We start from the raw sequence: 18,048 nt of genomic DNA, 5'->3' as shown, positions 1-18,048 counted from the left end.
AACAATCTGAGGTGTACGTCTAGCAATGGCAAAATGTGTGGTTTAATGCATGACTAACGGAAATACTTACACCTAGCACTAGGGAGAAACTTTGGACTCCACCAAGCGGAGGGCTACCAGGCCCCAAGGCGCTTCAACAGCTCAAGTCTAATAAACGAGAATCCCTATTTTGCTCTTATTCCTGACTCTGCTTCTTTGAAAAATGTGGGTATTCTGAAGCGTCTCTTTCAGAAACATGTCGTCCTCAGTTCCGTTTCAAAAAGGATGAAACACTTCAGCTCTATGTTGTCAAATTTCGCCTTCGCTCCTTTAATTTTGATAACCGGTCTATGATTACCTGTCTGCCAGAACATCCAACCACACAGCACTAGTCCACCCACAAACAATTGGGTCCAAATTACAAGCCTAGAAATTCAGAAGTTCGAGTTCCGAAATTATAATTGGCCAGGGATTCATTTGAGTTGACGCTGATTGGATACATGGCACAAAACTAGGTCTCTGATTCGTGTGAAGTTTCGGAGTGAACTACAGTTCTATGACGACGGTGCTTATTGGTTGAGAATCATTGTAGGAGCCACTGGCAGCGAAATAGAGTCAGAAGTCCACTGATTGGCGGTGGGCTGGGAGGTGCCCATTGGTGGAGAGGCGGGTACCCACTACCCGGTAGCTTGGAGATGGCGGCTCCGGTGACCTCTGGAGCAGCGCGGGCAGTGGTGAAGCCTCTTTTTAGCCGCGATTTAGGCGAGGCAAAGCGCCGCGTGCGGGAGCTGTACCGGGCCTGGTACCGAGAAGTGCCCAATACTGGTGAGAGGGGGGCGTGACCTCTGCATGACCGAGGTGGAGAGGCTTAGGCAGACCAACACCGGCTCTGGACGTCATATGGATGCGAGTTTTGCTTTGCGTTACACCTAGTGGAGGCAGATCAGGGGACTAGATTCTCATTGGGAAACGCTAAAACATGTTTTACATGGTAATTTATTTTGCTATTGAGTGCACTTTAGTAATTATAAACCGTTCAGTCATTTTAGTTAAAATATTACTACAATTTCACAAGCATTTGCAGTTTAATAGGTCTCGCATTTACTCGAGTTTAAGCCATTGGCATTGTAAATGACTGCGTTTTATTTATGTGTCAAAAACCAAAACATGAATAAATAATGCCAATAGCTCAAACTCGCGTAAATGAGAGGCATGTTGCATTGCAAATGCTTGTTTGTCTGTGCTACATTGAACTGATGCCAACCGTGCTGCAAATTAATTAAATAAAGCAGCGCGGGCGCTAAAGTAAAAGCGGACTGCACTGCAATAAGGAAAGACCATTAAAGAAAATAGTGCTCACCTACTAAATAACGGAGACCGTGTAACAAGCCAAGTAAAAGTCCAGTTGTTATGGGTTCTACCAAATGCAGACAAGGCGGGACTAACAAGCCTATGTACGAATCAGAAGCCAGCATTTTCGAAGGACAACGACCTAAGCCAATGATAAACGTGGGCGGGGCTTCCAGTGCATACCCTAATACAGCATGCTGAAAGGCTCGACCTAACACTTTACTTTAAATATCTTTATTTTGACTGCAAAGAGTCATAAAAGAAGAAACACAGAAATAAAGCATAAAATTAGAAGTACAACATATGATAAAAATACATCCTCAATACACATTATAGCCGGAAAATGAATGAGTGATTATCAAATTAACACAGAAGATGATCTTTGGACCAGTCGTCCAACATACACAGGAACATTTAAATAAGATGATCTCATTATTCCAGAGACTTTCTTCTGGTTTTCCACATTGCATCTAAAAATTTGCTAACAGCAAAAACGGTTAGTGGTTTAGTATTCGATAAGCCTCCAAATGTTTCCTGAAGCCCCATTTTTTACATAGGGGAACAATCCACTTTTTCCTAGAAGCTGTGTACAAAGGACAAAAGAGGATTACATGGAGATCATTTTCGGGCTGGTCAGTGCAAAGGGGACAATTGGTAATAGATGGGGGGTGCCATCTGCTCGTAAAACCTCTAATTGGAAGCGAGTTATATCTCCTTGGAGATATAATTTTCTGAGGGTAATAGGATAAATGTCATTCAGCACTATCTCAAACTTATAATAATCTTTGATTAAAAGAAATGAACTTGTCAACGAGCCCAATTTATCAGAGACCAGCCAAACCGACAGGTTACTTTCATAATACATTCTAACCAAATCTTTACGGGATATAGTTTTTGATGCATCTTCTGGAGAACTCCACAGAGAAGGGCAACCCAACATATCAAACTCTTCCTTTATATATTTTAACCAGGGAAGTTTTTGTATAGTTGGGTATTTCAATAAATCCAACAGTTCTAGTCTATAGGTATTGAGTTCAGGGGTTGCCCAAAGACGCCGCCAGAAGGCTAGGGGTTTTAGGCCTAGTTCCTCTTTTATGGATCTTATTCCTAAATCTAACCTAAGGGGAGTACTACTAGGGAGGGATAAAAGTTGCCGGAAAAATTTATTTTCAATGGCCACAATTGCTTGAGTGCAATTGTGACCCCATAGCTCCGCCCCGTAGGTTACTGCCCCTCTGGCCTGCATTTTATAGATCTCTAGAGGCGGACCAATAGGTTTTGTATAGGATTCGTTCCAAAGTTTGATGATCCCCCCCCCCCCTGGTTTTCAGCGTTAATTTTAGTTGGGATTTAGTCCGGTGTTGAGTCCAAAGAAAGTTTTCATTTATGGTCACTCCCAAGTACTCAAACATCCGTACTCTCTCCAAGCTAACTCTGCCGATGGTCGGATTGGGGCGGGATTTTTTAGGGGGATTTAAAATCATAAACTTTGTTTTGGCCGTGTTAATTTCCAGCCCCCTATCTTGACAGAAGGAGACAAAAGCATCCAAAACTCACTGGATGCCCATAGGGGACTTAGCAAGTAGCAAAGTATCGTCAGCGAACATGATCGCCGAAATCCCCACACCAGCAAGCTTTGGGGCGTCTCTGTTAGAAACCGCACTTAAGTAAGAAATGACTCCATTTACATAAAGACAGAAGAGGGTTGGTGCCAGGACACAACCCTGGCGAACCCCCCTGTTGACAGGGAAGCTAGATGATAAATTACCCTCTCTCCCGCATCTGACCTTAGCAAAATTATCAGTGTGGAGTCGTATTATAATATCGAGAAGGGGGGGTGGAATTCCTAAATCACGGAGAACAGCCCATAACTTGGTACGTGGCACTAGATCAAAGGCTGATCGCAGATCTACAAAAACAGTGTATAGGGATCCGCCCTCAACCACAACCGTCTTCCAAAACAGCATATTGAACCTAAAGATCTGGTCAGTAGTAGATACACTTTTCCTAAAACCAGCCTGATAATGGCTCAAAATCTCAAACTCATCGATCCAATCCAAAAGGCGATTTAAAATCAGCCTGGCGAAGAGTTTTTGGGCTACGTCAATAAGGCTAATAGGGCGATAGTTGGCTGGAAGAAGAGGCGATCCCTTCTTAAAAATAGGGACCACCTCCGCTCCCAGCCAAGTATGAGGAATCTTCATGCCCATAGCAATTCCATTAAATATAGTTAAAAGAAACCAAGGGAAGATCTTCTAGTGTTTTCAATACCTTCCGAGAGTCGCTGTTCTAATATGTACAGCTCATTGTTGACCACCGAAATAGCCCGAATAAGAAAGTTATCCAATGTACCTGGGAGCATCGGGGTTGAAGGCAATATTTTCTTTCGTGTAGCCATTAGTTACCTCTGTAAGCACTGAAAGCCGAAGAGGGGGGGCCCGGTCCGGTCTTGAATGGGCTTAAACGGGCCCGCCCTTTGCCCGGGCTTCGCCCCGCACGCGTCCCGCTCACGCGTGGATGGGTCGTAACTGATATGGGAGGAAGAGGAGGGGCCGGGAAGAGGAACCAGGTGCGTGGCAAAAAAATCAAGCAAGGCACACTGGTCCTCGCAGTCCCGGTAACGATGGGAGCCCCAGAAGTTGTTCAGCGCCCTTAAGTCTTTTCAGCCAGCAGCTCCGTGGAAGGTAGGGGTTAAAACCAAGGTTATTTTAAAAGTCAGAGAGTTCCTCGCCTGCGACCTTATAAGTATTTAGCCATGTAACAGTTGCATAACTAAATACTTATAAGGTCCCAAAAGCGAGCCCTATTGGCTATGCCAAGCGGCCACGAAAGTGAAAGTAATCGCGGTCAAGCGCGGCGCGCCCGCGCACATGCACTGTACCTCTAGGCTGGCCTGGTAGCACTTTTTGGAGCCCTCTCAATAAGTCTCGCCAGACCAGCGCATGCGCTTGGTCAGGCGAGACCTAAAAAGGAATGCCATATTTAGTTTCATATAAGAAGCAGCCTTGTCATGCAAGGAATGTAGAAGAACTTTTTCTAAGGGTTTGCACAACCTCTTCCCCTTCAGAATTGATAGCATTACCTCAATTTTTTTTATAATTAAGTATTGTTTCTCCAAAGGAATAGCAGTTTCTTGCACCAAAAACAAGACCAGGGAAGGGGCTCTCTCCTCTAACCCAAAAAAATAATTTGAAAACATTTATCGTGGGTATGTTTTGCCTTGCACCATTAACCCCTTCCATGCTGCGCAAATTCCGCCGCTGTGCTGACGGTTTCTTGCGCGGGCGTGGTCATGACGGAACGGTTCCGTCATGAGCACAGCTCAACCGTGGCTCATGACGGAACCGTTCCGTCATGAGCACCGAAGGGGTTAATAGCACAAACTTCACTCAGTTAAAATGTACTTCATACACGTCGAAGAGTTCTTGTGAAGGAGACCCAGCGTTCAAAAATATTGCCCTTTTAGCAATCTCAATTTGGTCTTGGTCTATTAGAAACTAATAGCTGAGATTACCACAGGAAACTTAAACTTAAACAAAGTTTTTGAAAAAGCTGCCTCTTACAATAAGTCAACCGAGCTAGTAGCAAAATGTAATCGAAATATGTTTTTTTTGCCAATGTGATTTTGGTCCAGTATGGAACCCTCTGATGTGGTTGCCAAAAGCCCTGCATATTTTAAAATTGATGTGCATTGCACTTCAAGGCTATCTTTCGGCCACAGTTCACAGATTTCTTCCTTCTGCCACTGCCGGTTTCTTGAGATGTATTTTTAGGTTTCGCCTGCACATCACTCATGCTGTCCCTGTAAAGTCTTTTGTAAATACATTTTTTTAAAAGTGTGTATGTATATTGCTTACTATTGGTTTAGTCCAACGTTGCTGTAATTTACGTGTTTTTCATTGCCCTGCACATCGCCTGCTTGCACTTCTGCTCTTGATTTGCCGTCCTTGCCCAAGTGTGGGGCTTGGACCAAGTACAGCTGCCGGGATCTGGCTAGTGGCCAGTTTCCTTCCACTGCCTGGACACCGTGAAGGCACTTTTTAAAATTATTTGCTTTTGAGCACTCCATGCAAGTGCATCTGTAGGCCGTCTTCTCTTCACTCCGGTGCTCTTCCCACATTGTTCTTTCCAGACCTGGTGTCCTTGTTAGTGCTTATTTAAATTTGTGCATTTATCAGATCGCAATCTATCCAGACTAAGTTCCCTGTTCATAACATGTTGGAATACATTTCTTTACCACCAAATTATTAATGAAGGCAAGCTTCAGTTGGCTTTACCAATGCTTTTGTCATGTGTGCATAAAATAACACCCTATTTGACATCAGAGCCTGTGTTATGCAGAGAACAGGCCACTCTCCGATCGACCCCAAGTCTGTATACATATGCTCATGTCAGTGCTGTAATCAGTAATGTTGCCTCCTTGCCCACAGCTGTTGCCTTCTCTCAAGGTCACATGGTCTGTATCACCCACATGCGCCCCAACCCTAAACTTTGCCATTCGTTATGCCTTTCAGTGAATGACCTGTCTGCAGCGGATGTCTTGTTCACAACTTACTCATGCATGAGATACTAGAACACATTTTGGGCATGAACAGTAATGAGGCTGGTTGTTGTTGAGTGTAGGGCCCACTTGTATGTGGGGTGTGTCAATGCAGGAGGGTCCTGCATGCCAAGTAAAGTTGCATTAAGAGCAGTTGGATGTTGTTTAGGTTTCTGTCATTGGTGTCAAGATTACAATTTTAAAAACTTTTGGGGAAGTTGATGATGTCCAAGTAGAGCTTTGGAGTTAGAAAAAGAGATCAAGAACAAAGCAATATCCTGGCTGATATTTATATCCTGTGTTTTTGGGAGTGACACAAAGTTTTTGCTCCAAATGTTATTTGTAATGCTTCTGTTTTCTTATAGTCATTCATTTTCTCACATCAGTTGCAGCATCAGATAAAAAATCCAATGTTCTGTTGATGTGCATGGCAAAGCTAGTACGTTTTCGCCTATGCGTATTCTATTGACTTCGTCGTTTTTTTTGTTCCATATTGCAGAGCAGTTGATCTGTATAACTTGAAGTAAAGAAAAAAAGCGCTATGACACGACGACGGCCAATACATTTTGCATGGATGCAACCTATTGGCTTTGCTAATGCTTGTTGTTAACTGAGGCCACTAGTTCTGCAGTTAATCCTGACCTCTCCATGAGTTATCTGACTAGCCTTTTGACTTTTTGAGACTCTCTTTCTATGGTGTCCCAGACATGTAATGTCCACAGCACAAAGGAGAAATGAACGTTAAATCCACTTAAGTAATTTGTTACCCTTTCAGTGTTTCTAACCCTGCAAGTACCACCTTCAGGAAATACCTGGCTTGCCAGTGATCATGTTTTCTGTTTTCGATGTGTTCATCTAGTAATTCCATTCAGTTATACAACCATCTAGTTTCAAAGACTCTAAACGCTGATAAGAGTTTGATCAATAATAGTAAGATTATCAACATAGGAGCTAACAGCTTATTGCCCAGCGTTTGTGGTAACCTATGAGGTTTTACCAAAAAACTCTGGAGTATCTAGAGTATGGCCACTGAGGAGTGCTGGGACCAGGATGCAGCCCGCTTAAAGCCATTACCAGTATATACTTTTCCTGTTAAAGTGTCCCTGGCATTAATTTGTACCCTGATTCAAATGTCCTCATGCACATTTTGAAGCAGTATGGAGAATCAACGCCCTACCTTGCCAGTCATTTTGTAAGTTGAAAAGCCTGGCTTTGGAAAAGTTTTTATTTGAGCTGATGTTTTTGGATCAGTCATCAAAAAGTTCGAAATTTAACAATTCCCGGTGTTTTGGAGGAAAGCTAAAACGAGCACTGGCAAAGCCAATAGGTCTCGCCCATGAGTGCTATATGCTTTTGCAATAGTTTGTAGCAATGCTGTACTGCATCATAGTCTTCCTCTTTCTTTTTTATTTCTTTTTTTTATTTTTAGCCAGGCTGCTTTACAGCATGGCTACACAAATAGTTGCCAAGGTCCGCAATGTCCATGCTGTACAGCATGAACAAAAGCCAATATCAGAGCCCATAGTCTTGGTACAACACCGCTGTGACTCTGATCAAATCAGTTAATTTCCTCAAGCGTAAAAAGAAAACAAAATTATATTGGGCAAAATATCCTATGACATAAAGCATTTGTGTCTATGTCCAGGTCTTAGAGAAAGTACATTTGGAAGTGGATAACTTCTGTTCTCACTATAAAAGCAGATAACCTCTATTCTCACAATAGATATCCACTTCAAAGGAGACCAGCATTGGCAATGCCAATAGGTCTCATCTATGAAAGAGCTATTGGCTTTATGACTGTGTTTTAGCCACGTTGTACAACAGTGTGGCTGTTGTTCAGCATGGGTAAAAGTGAGTGGAGTGTCAGGGAGTGGTGTAAACTGGAGTAAAATGACGTGGCGTAGACTTGAATGCGCTGTAATGGCAGTGGGCTACCACACTATGCAAAAACCTTTTCAGTTTAAATGACCATTACATTTGCACATAGTTTTACTGATAAAACTATACAAAGCACAAACATGTGGAAATCGGCATCATGCAATGTATGTATTTGTTTTGATTCTTATAAAATTATTTCCACCACACTTTAGAATTATTACAAAAATGCTTCATTTGTGTTTTCCTAAATATGAAATATTTGTACAGTGCATTTACATTTTGTTGTGTGCTAGGAAAAAATAATGGCCTATAGCATTTCTTTTCACCAGCGCCCAGCAAGATTGTCGAATAAATCCTTTCACTTTGCAGTCAGAGAAAGAAAAGTAAACACCAAGCTCCCTGGGAGACTGCTGTGTCTTTGAATGCACAGCAATTGCGACAAGATAAAAGGAAAATGTAAAGGCCTGTGTATTGCTCACTCCCTTCTGAACTCCAGCATGGTTATTTTGGGATGTGTTTCAGCAAAACATTTTGTTTGTCGAAGTGTGCATATACATCTAGTAACAGCCTTTGCAATTGTATCCATTCACCTGGTAAAATTCTCTGGGGGTTAGTGCTGGAACTTCTGGTGACAACTGTTCTTTTTGTCTTTCTTCTCTTTACACAGTGCACGTGTTCCAGCTAGATATTACAGTGCGGCAGGGCCGCGATAAGGTGCGCGAGATGTTCCGCAGGAACAGCCATGTCACAGATCCCCGTGCCGTTGACATGCTGGTGATCAAGGTAATAAGAGACAACTGTGGTGCACATGATAATGGGGTGGCTGGAAATGGCCGGGGTTCTAGAAGAGTAATTGTGGGTGGGTTCTACTTCAGAGGTCTGTGCTTTTCAAACGTCTTCATATGCTGAGGACTAAGGGTGACAGAGAATCACTTTGCTTCTTATTTTTATATATAATATAATACAAGCGAAGTGATATAAATAAATATGGGGTGTTCCTTGTGGTTATGTAGCCGGAGTATTCCTTACAGGTTCTGCTGACCAACCTGTTGAAGCCTGTCTTAAAGTATCTTGCAGCCTAAGCTGAGGGGCAATTTTTGTGCCCTCTTACATTCTTTTTCTGTGTGCGCTTCTCAGCAAGTACTGCAAAACAGTGCACTGCTGCATGTCATTGTTTTCCGTCATGGCCATCTCTACTTGGTGAATGTATGGAAATGGCTCTGATTGGAGTCCCGTATGTTAGAACAATTCTTTTCTCTGTCCTGCATATTCACTATTGTAGGTGACCTTGCAGCCAAGAAGGCACATTTTGGCTCTTTTGATTTCCTTGTGCCAGCTCTGAGGAATAAAAACCTCCATCCTCTGGCACCCCTGGCTTGGCCTTTTTCGGCTTCTTTGGACAACTTAGAGTATCTCCCTCTTTCTATGGGCAAGCAGGGCCTTTGATAACCGTTCAGGTGCTGAAACTGCAGGATAAGCCCATGAACATGTCTCATCGTTTCACTCAGTACACTTCATGAGACAATTGTGTGTACAAAAATAGCTTATACTGGTGATGTGTTCCTCTGGGGAAAACACATACGTTGTTAGTATTTTTTGAGTAATTAGATTTTGGGCTCTGTAGGTGATCCCATGGATCTTACTGCTGGGGTTAAAACATTAAAACCTTATTGCTGGCCAATGTTTGTCCGCAATCTGCCATAGGCAAGCAAGGAAGGATCTAAATATGTTGGGTAGCGTTGCTGCTTTGAGATTTTCCTTTGCAGCTCCCTGTCAATCTATGTAGTTGATTTCATCATTTGAAGAGGTGCCAGTCAATTTAGCAGACACTGGTCTCTGATCAGAGAGTGAAAATTACCTGTTATCTGGCACTGGCCGGTTTAGAGTTGGGTATGCTTGGAAAAGTGGATACAATGTTTGACCTTGTGCAAGCAGGCAGGGTACTTTTGGAATAATTTGAACATAAAGCCCTTGTAATCTGTGTCTCTGTCTCTTTCTCGCTCACCTGTCTTGTGTTTTCTCTCCTTTCTCATCTGTCTTGTGTTTTCTCTCCTTTCTCATCTGTCTCCTTAGTCTGTCTGTCTTTTCACTTTGTTCCTTGTCACTCTTCCGCAGATCCTTTATCTCCGACAGCCTCCTGCCGTCTCCCTCCCACCCCCCACCCCCATCCTCCCACTGTTGCTCTATTGTTTTATGTCCATTTCGTGTCTCTTGGTATTCTCTCTGCCTTTCACCCCTAGTTGTTGTTGTTTCTTCCCCTCTGATCCCATCTTGCTCCTGTCTTTTCTACCTGAACAATTCTTATCCCTGTTTTCCATCCCTTATTCTTTGTCACCTCGTCTTGCTCTTTTTGTTGTTTTCTGGCCTCACAGACCCCTCTTTCACTTTCTTTAGGGTAAGATGGAGCTGGAGGAGACCATCCATGTATGGAAGCAGCGTACCCACATCATGCGCTATTTCCATGAGACGGAGACGCCGCGTCCTCGGGACTTTCTGTCACGATTCTATGCCGGACATAACCCGTGACGCCTGCCTCTCGCCTGCCTGTACAGCTCTGCTCTGTGTGAATAAACTCTTTGTTGATTGGACACTGCTTTCCACATATTTTATTTCCCTATGAGTATGCCACGTTCCATGTCTTTGGGAAGCTCCAAGTAGAAGTACTGCTAATCACTACCATCCTTGTGTCATAAGCATCCACCAGGATTATTCAGTTGTGGAACCAGCCACAACTTTCCTGGGTGATGTAGACGGCACAGTACAGGGGTGATCCAATTTCTGCAGCTCTCAATTGGGTGCAAAGAGGGTGCCTTGTGCCTCTTGGACAGTGTTAGTGGTGGACATGGAGGAGCAGTGGGGACTGGTTAGATTCTTCCACTGAACGTATAAATTATTTCTGGAATAAATGGTGATAATCTGACAACTGAAATGTTTAAATGCATTTCTAGAATGAAGGAGTGAGAGGGCAGAAAACTCAGACATTCTTTTTTCTTTTCCCTAAATGTTTAAATGCATTTCTAGAATGAAGGAGTGAGAGGGCAGAAAGCTCAGACATTATTTTCCCTAACTGTGAGGTGGTTTGCCTGGGTGTAGATAATCATGGAGGACTGATACTTAGCCTGTTGTTGCAGTGCAAAGTGCCTGCCTCCTGCTGTTTGACCTGTGGCATGTTCTAGGAGCCGGTATGTGGTTATGAAGTACTTTAAATAAACACATCCCAAATAATGCCAATTTTATGGTGAAAAAGTAGCGCGATTGAATTTAAATTTTAGCCAGCAATAAGATAAATTATTAAGATTGAAGGGTCTTTTCCGTTTCATTATTGCCGTTTTGAAAAAAAAACGAGTCTTTAAGAAGGATAACATAGATACTGGTATCTCATTTAAAATTAGGGAGATGGTCAGGTTTATGGTAGAGCAGACTTTGCTGCAGGGAGGGTGAAAGGGTTAGTCTTTGGCTTAACAGGACGGTAAGATCGGATAATATGATGAGATTTTTTAAATAGTTTAAGATATGGGATTATTGTATAGTTAGAGTTTTACATGGGTTAGTATAAGGATTAGAGGTTTAGTTGAACCTGGCGTTTGGATAGGAATATGGTTGGAGAGAGTGAAGAGAATATTCTCCTTGCATACCCGTTTCTCCAAAGAAGGTTCTCCTTAAAGGGGTTTCTTTAAACTGGTAATCCTCATAACCTCATAAGTTAGTTGTAAACCTAGTTGTAGGTTTTGAATGGATGAACGCCCAGAGCATCCTAACATGTAGTAATGTGTTTTATTGGGGTATTAGAGACTCGTGTGAATGCAGGTGGGAGGGAGGCAGGTTGCTCTGATGGTGACTGTGGAGGGGCAAAATGGTCCGAGTGATGAGCTTCAGGAGTATTTATTTTGGTTGCAGTGATCCCAGAAGATACGCTACATTGACAAACTAAGGTAAAGATAGTATAGTTGAGGGAGTGTTGATGATTGTATTTATTATCATTGACAGTTCTTCGGTGTACAAAGGGGGAGATAATTCAGGGTATCTGAAGTCCTCTATTATCTCGGCCAAATAATTCTCAGGTCGGTGCCTATATTGTAGTTACCTGATAAGCTGTAGAAAGCAATGTCATATGTTTGGGGTACACATTATATAGTGTACACTGGGGCGACGCTTACCATTGCCGCCTCCTTCTCTAATTAAACTCTAGCAAGAATCACAGAACCCAGACATTGGTCCTACAGAGGGAAAACATGTTATAATTGTATGTGAATTGAACCTTTAGTTCTCTTGTCTCTTATTGAGTGTCTAAAGTTAAGAAATGTCTCATCTGAAACTAAATGTGGCAGCCATTAATATAAATTCTTGTTTTTATCCTCATAGGGTTAGGTACATTTTAAATTCGGAAACAAACGAAAAACAGTTGTAAGTCATAGGCGTATGCTTGTCCTTTGCAGAAGGAGTTAATGAGTTTGTGCCGTGCACTGCCCAGAAAAAGCAGAAAGCATTATTGTAAGAAATAGCTGTATTAATTGAGGTGGGTTTAACTGCCCACTACAAGTAGTAATCGCAATCCTCGTCAGAGGGGACCCTCAGAGTCCCTACATTACCAGAGCTCAGCCCCTGGTAGCTATGGCACAGAGCCAACAGGCATACATTAGGAAAATATGTAAACTATTTATGTAGTACTAAAACCGTGATTAAGTTGAAATGAAACACTAAAAAAAATCTCCATGTCAGAAAGAGGCCCACTTTGAACAGGTGTGACTGGGTGCGGTGGGGGGGGGGGGGTTACAAGAATGTCACTGCCCAAGTATCAGATAACACTTGCCTGTGATAGGGAAGAGCTCTGAAGTGCACCGCAAGTGTCATATGAAAAATGTCAGCAGAATGGTCAAGCAGGATGTCATGCAATCAGGAATTTACAGTTTGATGCCAAAAAGGATCCCCCCAGCCACCCCTGCATATTCTGTAAGGTTAAGGTGGGTCATCTCTGCCCATTCAGGTCAGCCCAGTGTCACTGTACACAACTCATTCATGCCAATTTCTGCCTGCATGTAGTGGGAGAGCAAGATGCAGATTTAGCTTCCAGGGACTTCGGGGAGGTCAAAGGTACATTTCAAAAAGTTTTTCTGTATAATATAGAAAACATCTGACTTCACCATTTAATTGGATTTTTTATAACTATTAGAATGAGTTTATTATTTTGTGTGCAAATATTTTCTATGTAGTCGCAGCTATTTTTAGTATTGCATCCCAGTGTTTTCCTATGGAACATCCAGCACCCTACAGTGAAAGTAGCTTTGGGGTGTTAGTCACCGCTAGGAGACTTTTACTTGTCCTTTTAAATACTATGCACCTGTGTTGTGGGCAATAATGACTACTTAGGGGTGAAATATAAATATTTAAAAGAGGTTTACGTCTGTCAAAAGGGGTTATTTTGACAGGTCGAATTTGTAGTTAAAACCTGCACAGCCAGGCTACTGGTGGCAGACCTGTAGTCCTGTTTAGATTGTCACCATACTGGATGGCACAATGGGTGCTGAAAGTCACTTGTGACATTTATTCACAGGCCCTAGGTACACCTTGGTACCATTACCTATAAGTAGCCTAAATATGCAATCAAGGGTATGCTAATTTCATTATGTTTAAAGGTAGAGCAAAGCACATTACCCCTGGTTAGCAGGGGTAAAGTGCACAGAGTTCTACATGCACAAAAACAGTCTTGGCAAACATCTGGGTGAATACCATGCAAAAGAAGGTCATTTCCAACAATTATTTTATTATAGGAGCAGAGATTGAATGAATGCAACAATGTTGTTAAATGAATGCCTGTTTAACCCATCCTGTCTCCTTGCCACTTCATTTGCAAAGCTTTAGGATAAGCTTGGAGTTCAGCAAGGCTGCATGGGCTCTCTGACTGCATCTGCATAATAGAGCTGAAATTTTGCAAATTTTCTCTCAACCAAGGAGGAGACAAGCCAAAAATTAAAATGTCACTTATTCACTAGTGAGCAAAAGAGAAAGACCTGTGGTCAGGGTTTGTGGGGCCAGCATTTAACCTGTTTCTGTGGGCTTACTCTTGGTAACAACTGTGATCCGTCTGGATTCTTTTGCAAAGCAGAGGTCCTGATCCAATAAAAGTGTGGTAGGCATTGGACCACACACTACCCAGAGCCCTATAGTCTGCTTCAACCAAGTTACAGACCCGAATAGTGGGTGGGGGGGGGGGGGGGGGGTAGGAGAGGAACTGTCCACCCCCAGCTGATGTAAGCCTGACTGGGCTAGCATTTCCTTAAGTGTAGTACCCAGCTGAAGCTGCCCACCATACGTGCTGAGGGGTTGTGGTCCAATAGGGAAAGCAGATGCCCCCTCCTCTCTCCACTGTTTCTCCAGACTGAGCGAGCCTATTTCCCTCTAGGAAATGTAGAGAATGGCCCAGTGAAGACTGTAGAGCTAATTTGCCAAGATGTAGTCAAAGCTTGCTCATGGTTTTCGACATCAGGCTGCTGTATGGCCTTACCGGAAAAGGGAGCCTCCTTTCCTCCTAGTGTCTAAAATGTTAGCCATTTGCAAGTACCCAGCCTTGTGAGATTTCTCAAATACTGACTTCCCCCAGCAGCTCCGCTGTGCTGTGCTATGCTATGCCACTGACTCCTCCAGGAAGGGTTTGAGACTCTATGTTCCGCCCTCGCTGGTATTTTCGTCCTCTCTGTGCCTTTATTGTCTTGTATTCCTTCTGTTGGTCTCTGCTGTGCCATAGTGTTTTATTTTTCTTGTAATTCACTTCTGCTGTTCTGCTCTCCTGCCTTGTGCCCCTGCAGATTCCACCCCCATTTGTGTACCGCGTTTGAATTTTCCCCTTTGTGCTCCGTTGGCCTTGGCTCTCTTCCCCTCCCCCCCCCCCCCCCCCCCCCCCCCGTTTCCCGTCGAATCCTCAGCCCCCTACCGCCCCTGCTCCCACCTCCCAGTTGCTCGTCCCACCCCCCTCCCCTACAAATGGCGGTCGCTGCGGGAGAGCGCGGGCAAGACCTCAAACCCTCGGCTTGAGGTCTGCTCTTCCCCAGCAACTCCGCTGTGCCGTGCTCTGCCTCTGACCCCTCCAGGCAGGTTCGAGACTTGCTGCGCCTGGTGCTACGCGCTGCCCTCGCTGGTATTTTCGTCCTCTCTCTGTGCCTTTATTGTCTTGCATTCCTTCGGTTGGTCTCTGCTGTGCCATAGTGTTTTTATTTTTTTTATTTTTCTTGTAATTCACTTTTGCTGTTCTGCTCTCCTGCTTTGTGCCCCTGCATATTCCACTCCCATTTGTGTACCACGTTTTAATTTTCCCCTTTGTGCTACGTTGGCCTTTGGCTCCCCCACCCCACCATCGTTTCCCGCCTAATACTCAGCCCCTGACCGCCCCCGCCTCCCAGCTGCTCGTCCCACCCCCCCTACCAATGGCAGCCGATGCGCAGTTGTGCAGCGAGCGCGCCTAAGGCAAGCCCATCTGTGCTCGTCCGCTACCTGATCACGACCAGCGCCAGGAACCCTGGATCTCCAACTATCCATCGCTACGACACCAACACCCTCCTCGCACTCAACCCCGGAAGACACACGGAATGCCAGCAGGCTTCACTGAACACGACCCACGGCCAGTTCTCCTGCTGCTGGACCTTCACCACCACCCGACCCTCAACACCACCAACACCAGCACTGACGACACCCTCGGCTGCATCCTCCTCAACGTGCGCTCCGTACACAGACACGCCATGGAAGTCAGGAACCTACTCGACTCTCTCTCGCCCCCTTCTTCGCAGAGACCTGGACCAATGGCGCCCCCGACATAAACACCGCCATTCCGGAAGGCTACAAGATCCAGAGGAAGGACCGCCCCAACCTCCCGGGAGGAGGCCTCGCCATAGTCCACAAAAGCACCCTCCGCCTCACCACCTCCAGCGAAACCTTCCCATCCGCCGAACACCTGCATTTCCAGATGGAGACCAGCCCTAAGATGACACTCATCTACAGTTCCCGCCACCGCCATCACCGACTTCATTGCACCCCTCCCCATCACATCAACGAACTACATACTCATTGGAGACCTCAACTTCCACCTTAACAACCCCCAGCGACCCCCAACTCCACCATCCTGCGTGACAACCTCGCCAGCATTGGACTTGAACAACTCGTCAACACACCGACCCACAGAGCAGGACACACCATCGACCCCATCTTTGCTGCAGTAAACAGCGTCCACTTCAGCCACACAACGCAACCACCTTGGACCGACCACCACTGCATCCACTTCACTGTCGAAAAACCCAAAGCACTTAAACCAGCCCCACGCCCGCCTCAAAGGAACTGGAGCAAGGTCACCGACGAGCAACTGAATTCCACTCTCTCCCGAGACAACAACACCCGGGCACCTGACGCAAACACAGCATCCAGAGAACTCCACATGTGGGTCTCCAACTGCGCTTGACGAGCTTGCCCTGCTACGCAGCCCCGGCAAGCCACGCCCCAGAAAAGCCGCCGGGTTCACCACCAACCTCCAAGAAGCCAGGCGCACCTGCAGATGCCTGGAAAAGAACTGGAGGAATACCAAGACAACCGATAGCTACTCCACCTACAAGGATGCCATGACGACTACCACAACCAAATTAGAACAGCCAAAAGGAACTTCATCCACAACAAAATCCTCACCAACTCCAAGGAACTCTTCCACGTCATCCATGAATTCACCAACCCACGCAGCGAAGCCACAGACATCACCCCGTCCCAAGACCTGCGACCAGCTCGGAACCTACTTCCACTTCAAGATCAGAGCACTCTACGACAACTTCACCTACCCACCCACAAAACACCTCAACCAGTCCCCCGCCTCCCCAAGACACCAGCCAGCCCACCATCTCCAACTGGACACCGATCACGACCATGACCATGGACACCGCCGCAGCCATGAAAGGCATCCACTCGGGGGGGGGGGGGGGGCACTAACCCCTGCCCCCGCACATCTACCACAGAGCCGCCAACACCATTGCGCCTCAACTGCAACACACCATCAACACCACCTTCAAAACAGGCACCTTCCCAGACGACTGGAAGTGCCGAAGTCCGGCCCCTGCTCAAGAAGCCTACGGCTGACCCCACCAACCTCAAAAACTACCGGCCCATTTCACTTCTCCCCTTCGCAGCCAAGGTGGCAGAGAAAACAGTCAACAGGGAGCTGACACAATTCATCGAAGAGCACGCCGTCCTCGACCCGTCTCGATCCGGTTTCCGAGCCAACCACCGCACCGAAACTGCCCTTCTCATCGCCACAGACGATATCCGCACCCTCCTGGACCAGGGCCACTCTGCGGCCCTCTTCCTCCTCGACCTGTCTGCAGCCTTAAACACCATCTCACATCGCACACTAATTACCAGACTACACAACGCCGGCATTCAAGGAACTGCCCTAGACTGGATCCGCTCGTTCCTCACTGGAAGAAGCCAAAGGATCAGACTACCGCCCTTCCTCTCTGCCCCCACGGACATCACCTGCGGAGTCCCTCCGGGGTCATCTCTGAGCCCGACTCTCTTCCACATCTACAAAAACAACAGTTGAGGGACAGAATGCAGAACAATGTCATACATTCACTCCAGTACAGAGATCTGGGCCTAAAACCATCGTTTTTTTGCTCACCATGCCGTTCCAGTTTGAACCCAGCCATATGCAAATCAGTCTTGATCCTGTGCCTCATGGGAACAGTCCAGCCCAAACTGCCAAGCCAGGTCCTCCCTGGACTGGAAACAAGCATCCTAGGACCGGTTTCGGGGTTTCACCCCTCTTCAGCCAGGATAGTTCGATTCCAGTGGCATGGAGAGCAAGGGACCTACGGCTGGTCATACCCTTCCCACTCAGGGTGACAAATGCAAAAACAACAGTTGATGGACAGAATGCAGAACAACATCTACATGGCCTCTCTCGCAGACATCGTCTGACAACACGGCCTCAACATCGTATCCTACGCCGACGACACCAAACTCATCCTTTCCCTCACCAAAGACCCCACCACCGCAAAACTCCACTTCCAGAGAGGAATGCAAGAAGTGGCAGTCTGGCTGACCAACAGTTGCCTAAAATTCAACGCCGAGAAGACAGAAGTCCTCGTCCTGGGAACCACCCCTTCAGCATGGGACAACACCTGGTGGCCCACCGCCCTCGGAACCCCACCTACCCCCTCAGACCACACCAAGAACCTCGGCATCATACTCTATTCTTCACTCGCTATGAACCGACAAGTCAATGCCGTCACCTCCAGCTGCTTCAACACCCTCTGCATCCTCCGAAAGACCTT

General features: G+C 45.6%; 1 protein-coding gene across 1 annotated transcript; it reads left to right on the top strand.

The window, feature by feature from the left end:
- The first annotated feature begins 584 nt into the window (after positions 1–584).
- NDUFA6 (NADH:ubiquinone oxidoreductase subunit A6) lies at positions 585–10,335 on the top strand. The gene is made up of 3 exons (XM_085601101.1): positions 585–804; positions 8,415–8,530; positions 10,142–10,335. The coding sequence occupies exons 1-3, from the start codon at positions 675–677 to the stop codon at positions 10,271–10,273; spliced, it is 378 nt and encodes a 125-aa protein (XP_085457227.1). The 5' UTR covers positions 585–674; the 3' UTR covers positions 10,274–10,335.
- Positions 10,336–18,048: the final 7,713 nt, after the last annotated feature.

This window comes from Triturus cristatus, chromosome 4_2 (assembly GCF_964204655.1).
Source record: "Triturus cristatus chromosome 4_2, aTriCri1.1, whole genome shotgun sequence".
Lineage (NCBI taxonomy): Eukaryota > Metazoa > Chordata > Amphibia > Caudata > Salamandridae > Triturus > Triturus cristatus.
Note: the sequence above shows the minus strand (reverse complement) of the source record. Positions and strands in the feature narration are given on the sequence as shown.

What these genes read in the sequence shown, in the direction of transcription:
- NDUFA6 (XM_085601101.1), top strand. Translation starts at nt 675, where the DNA reads ATGGCGGCTCCGGTGACCTCTGGAGCAGCGCGGGCAGTGGTGAAGCCT. An exon ending in CCGAGAAGTGCCCAATACTG is followed by an intron (nt 805 to 8,414) that starts GTGAGAGGGGGG and finishes CTCTTTACACAG; the next exon opens with TGCACGTGTTCCAGCTAGAT. An exon ending in TTGACATGCTGGTGATCAAG is followed by an intron (nt 8,531 to 10,141) that starts GTAATAAGAGAC and finishes CACTTTCTTTAG; the next exon opens with GGTAAGATGGAGCTGGAGGA.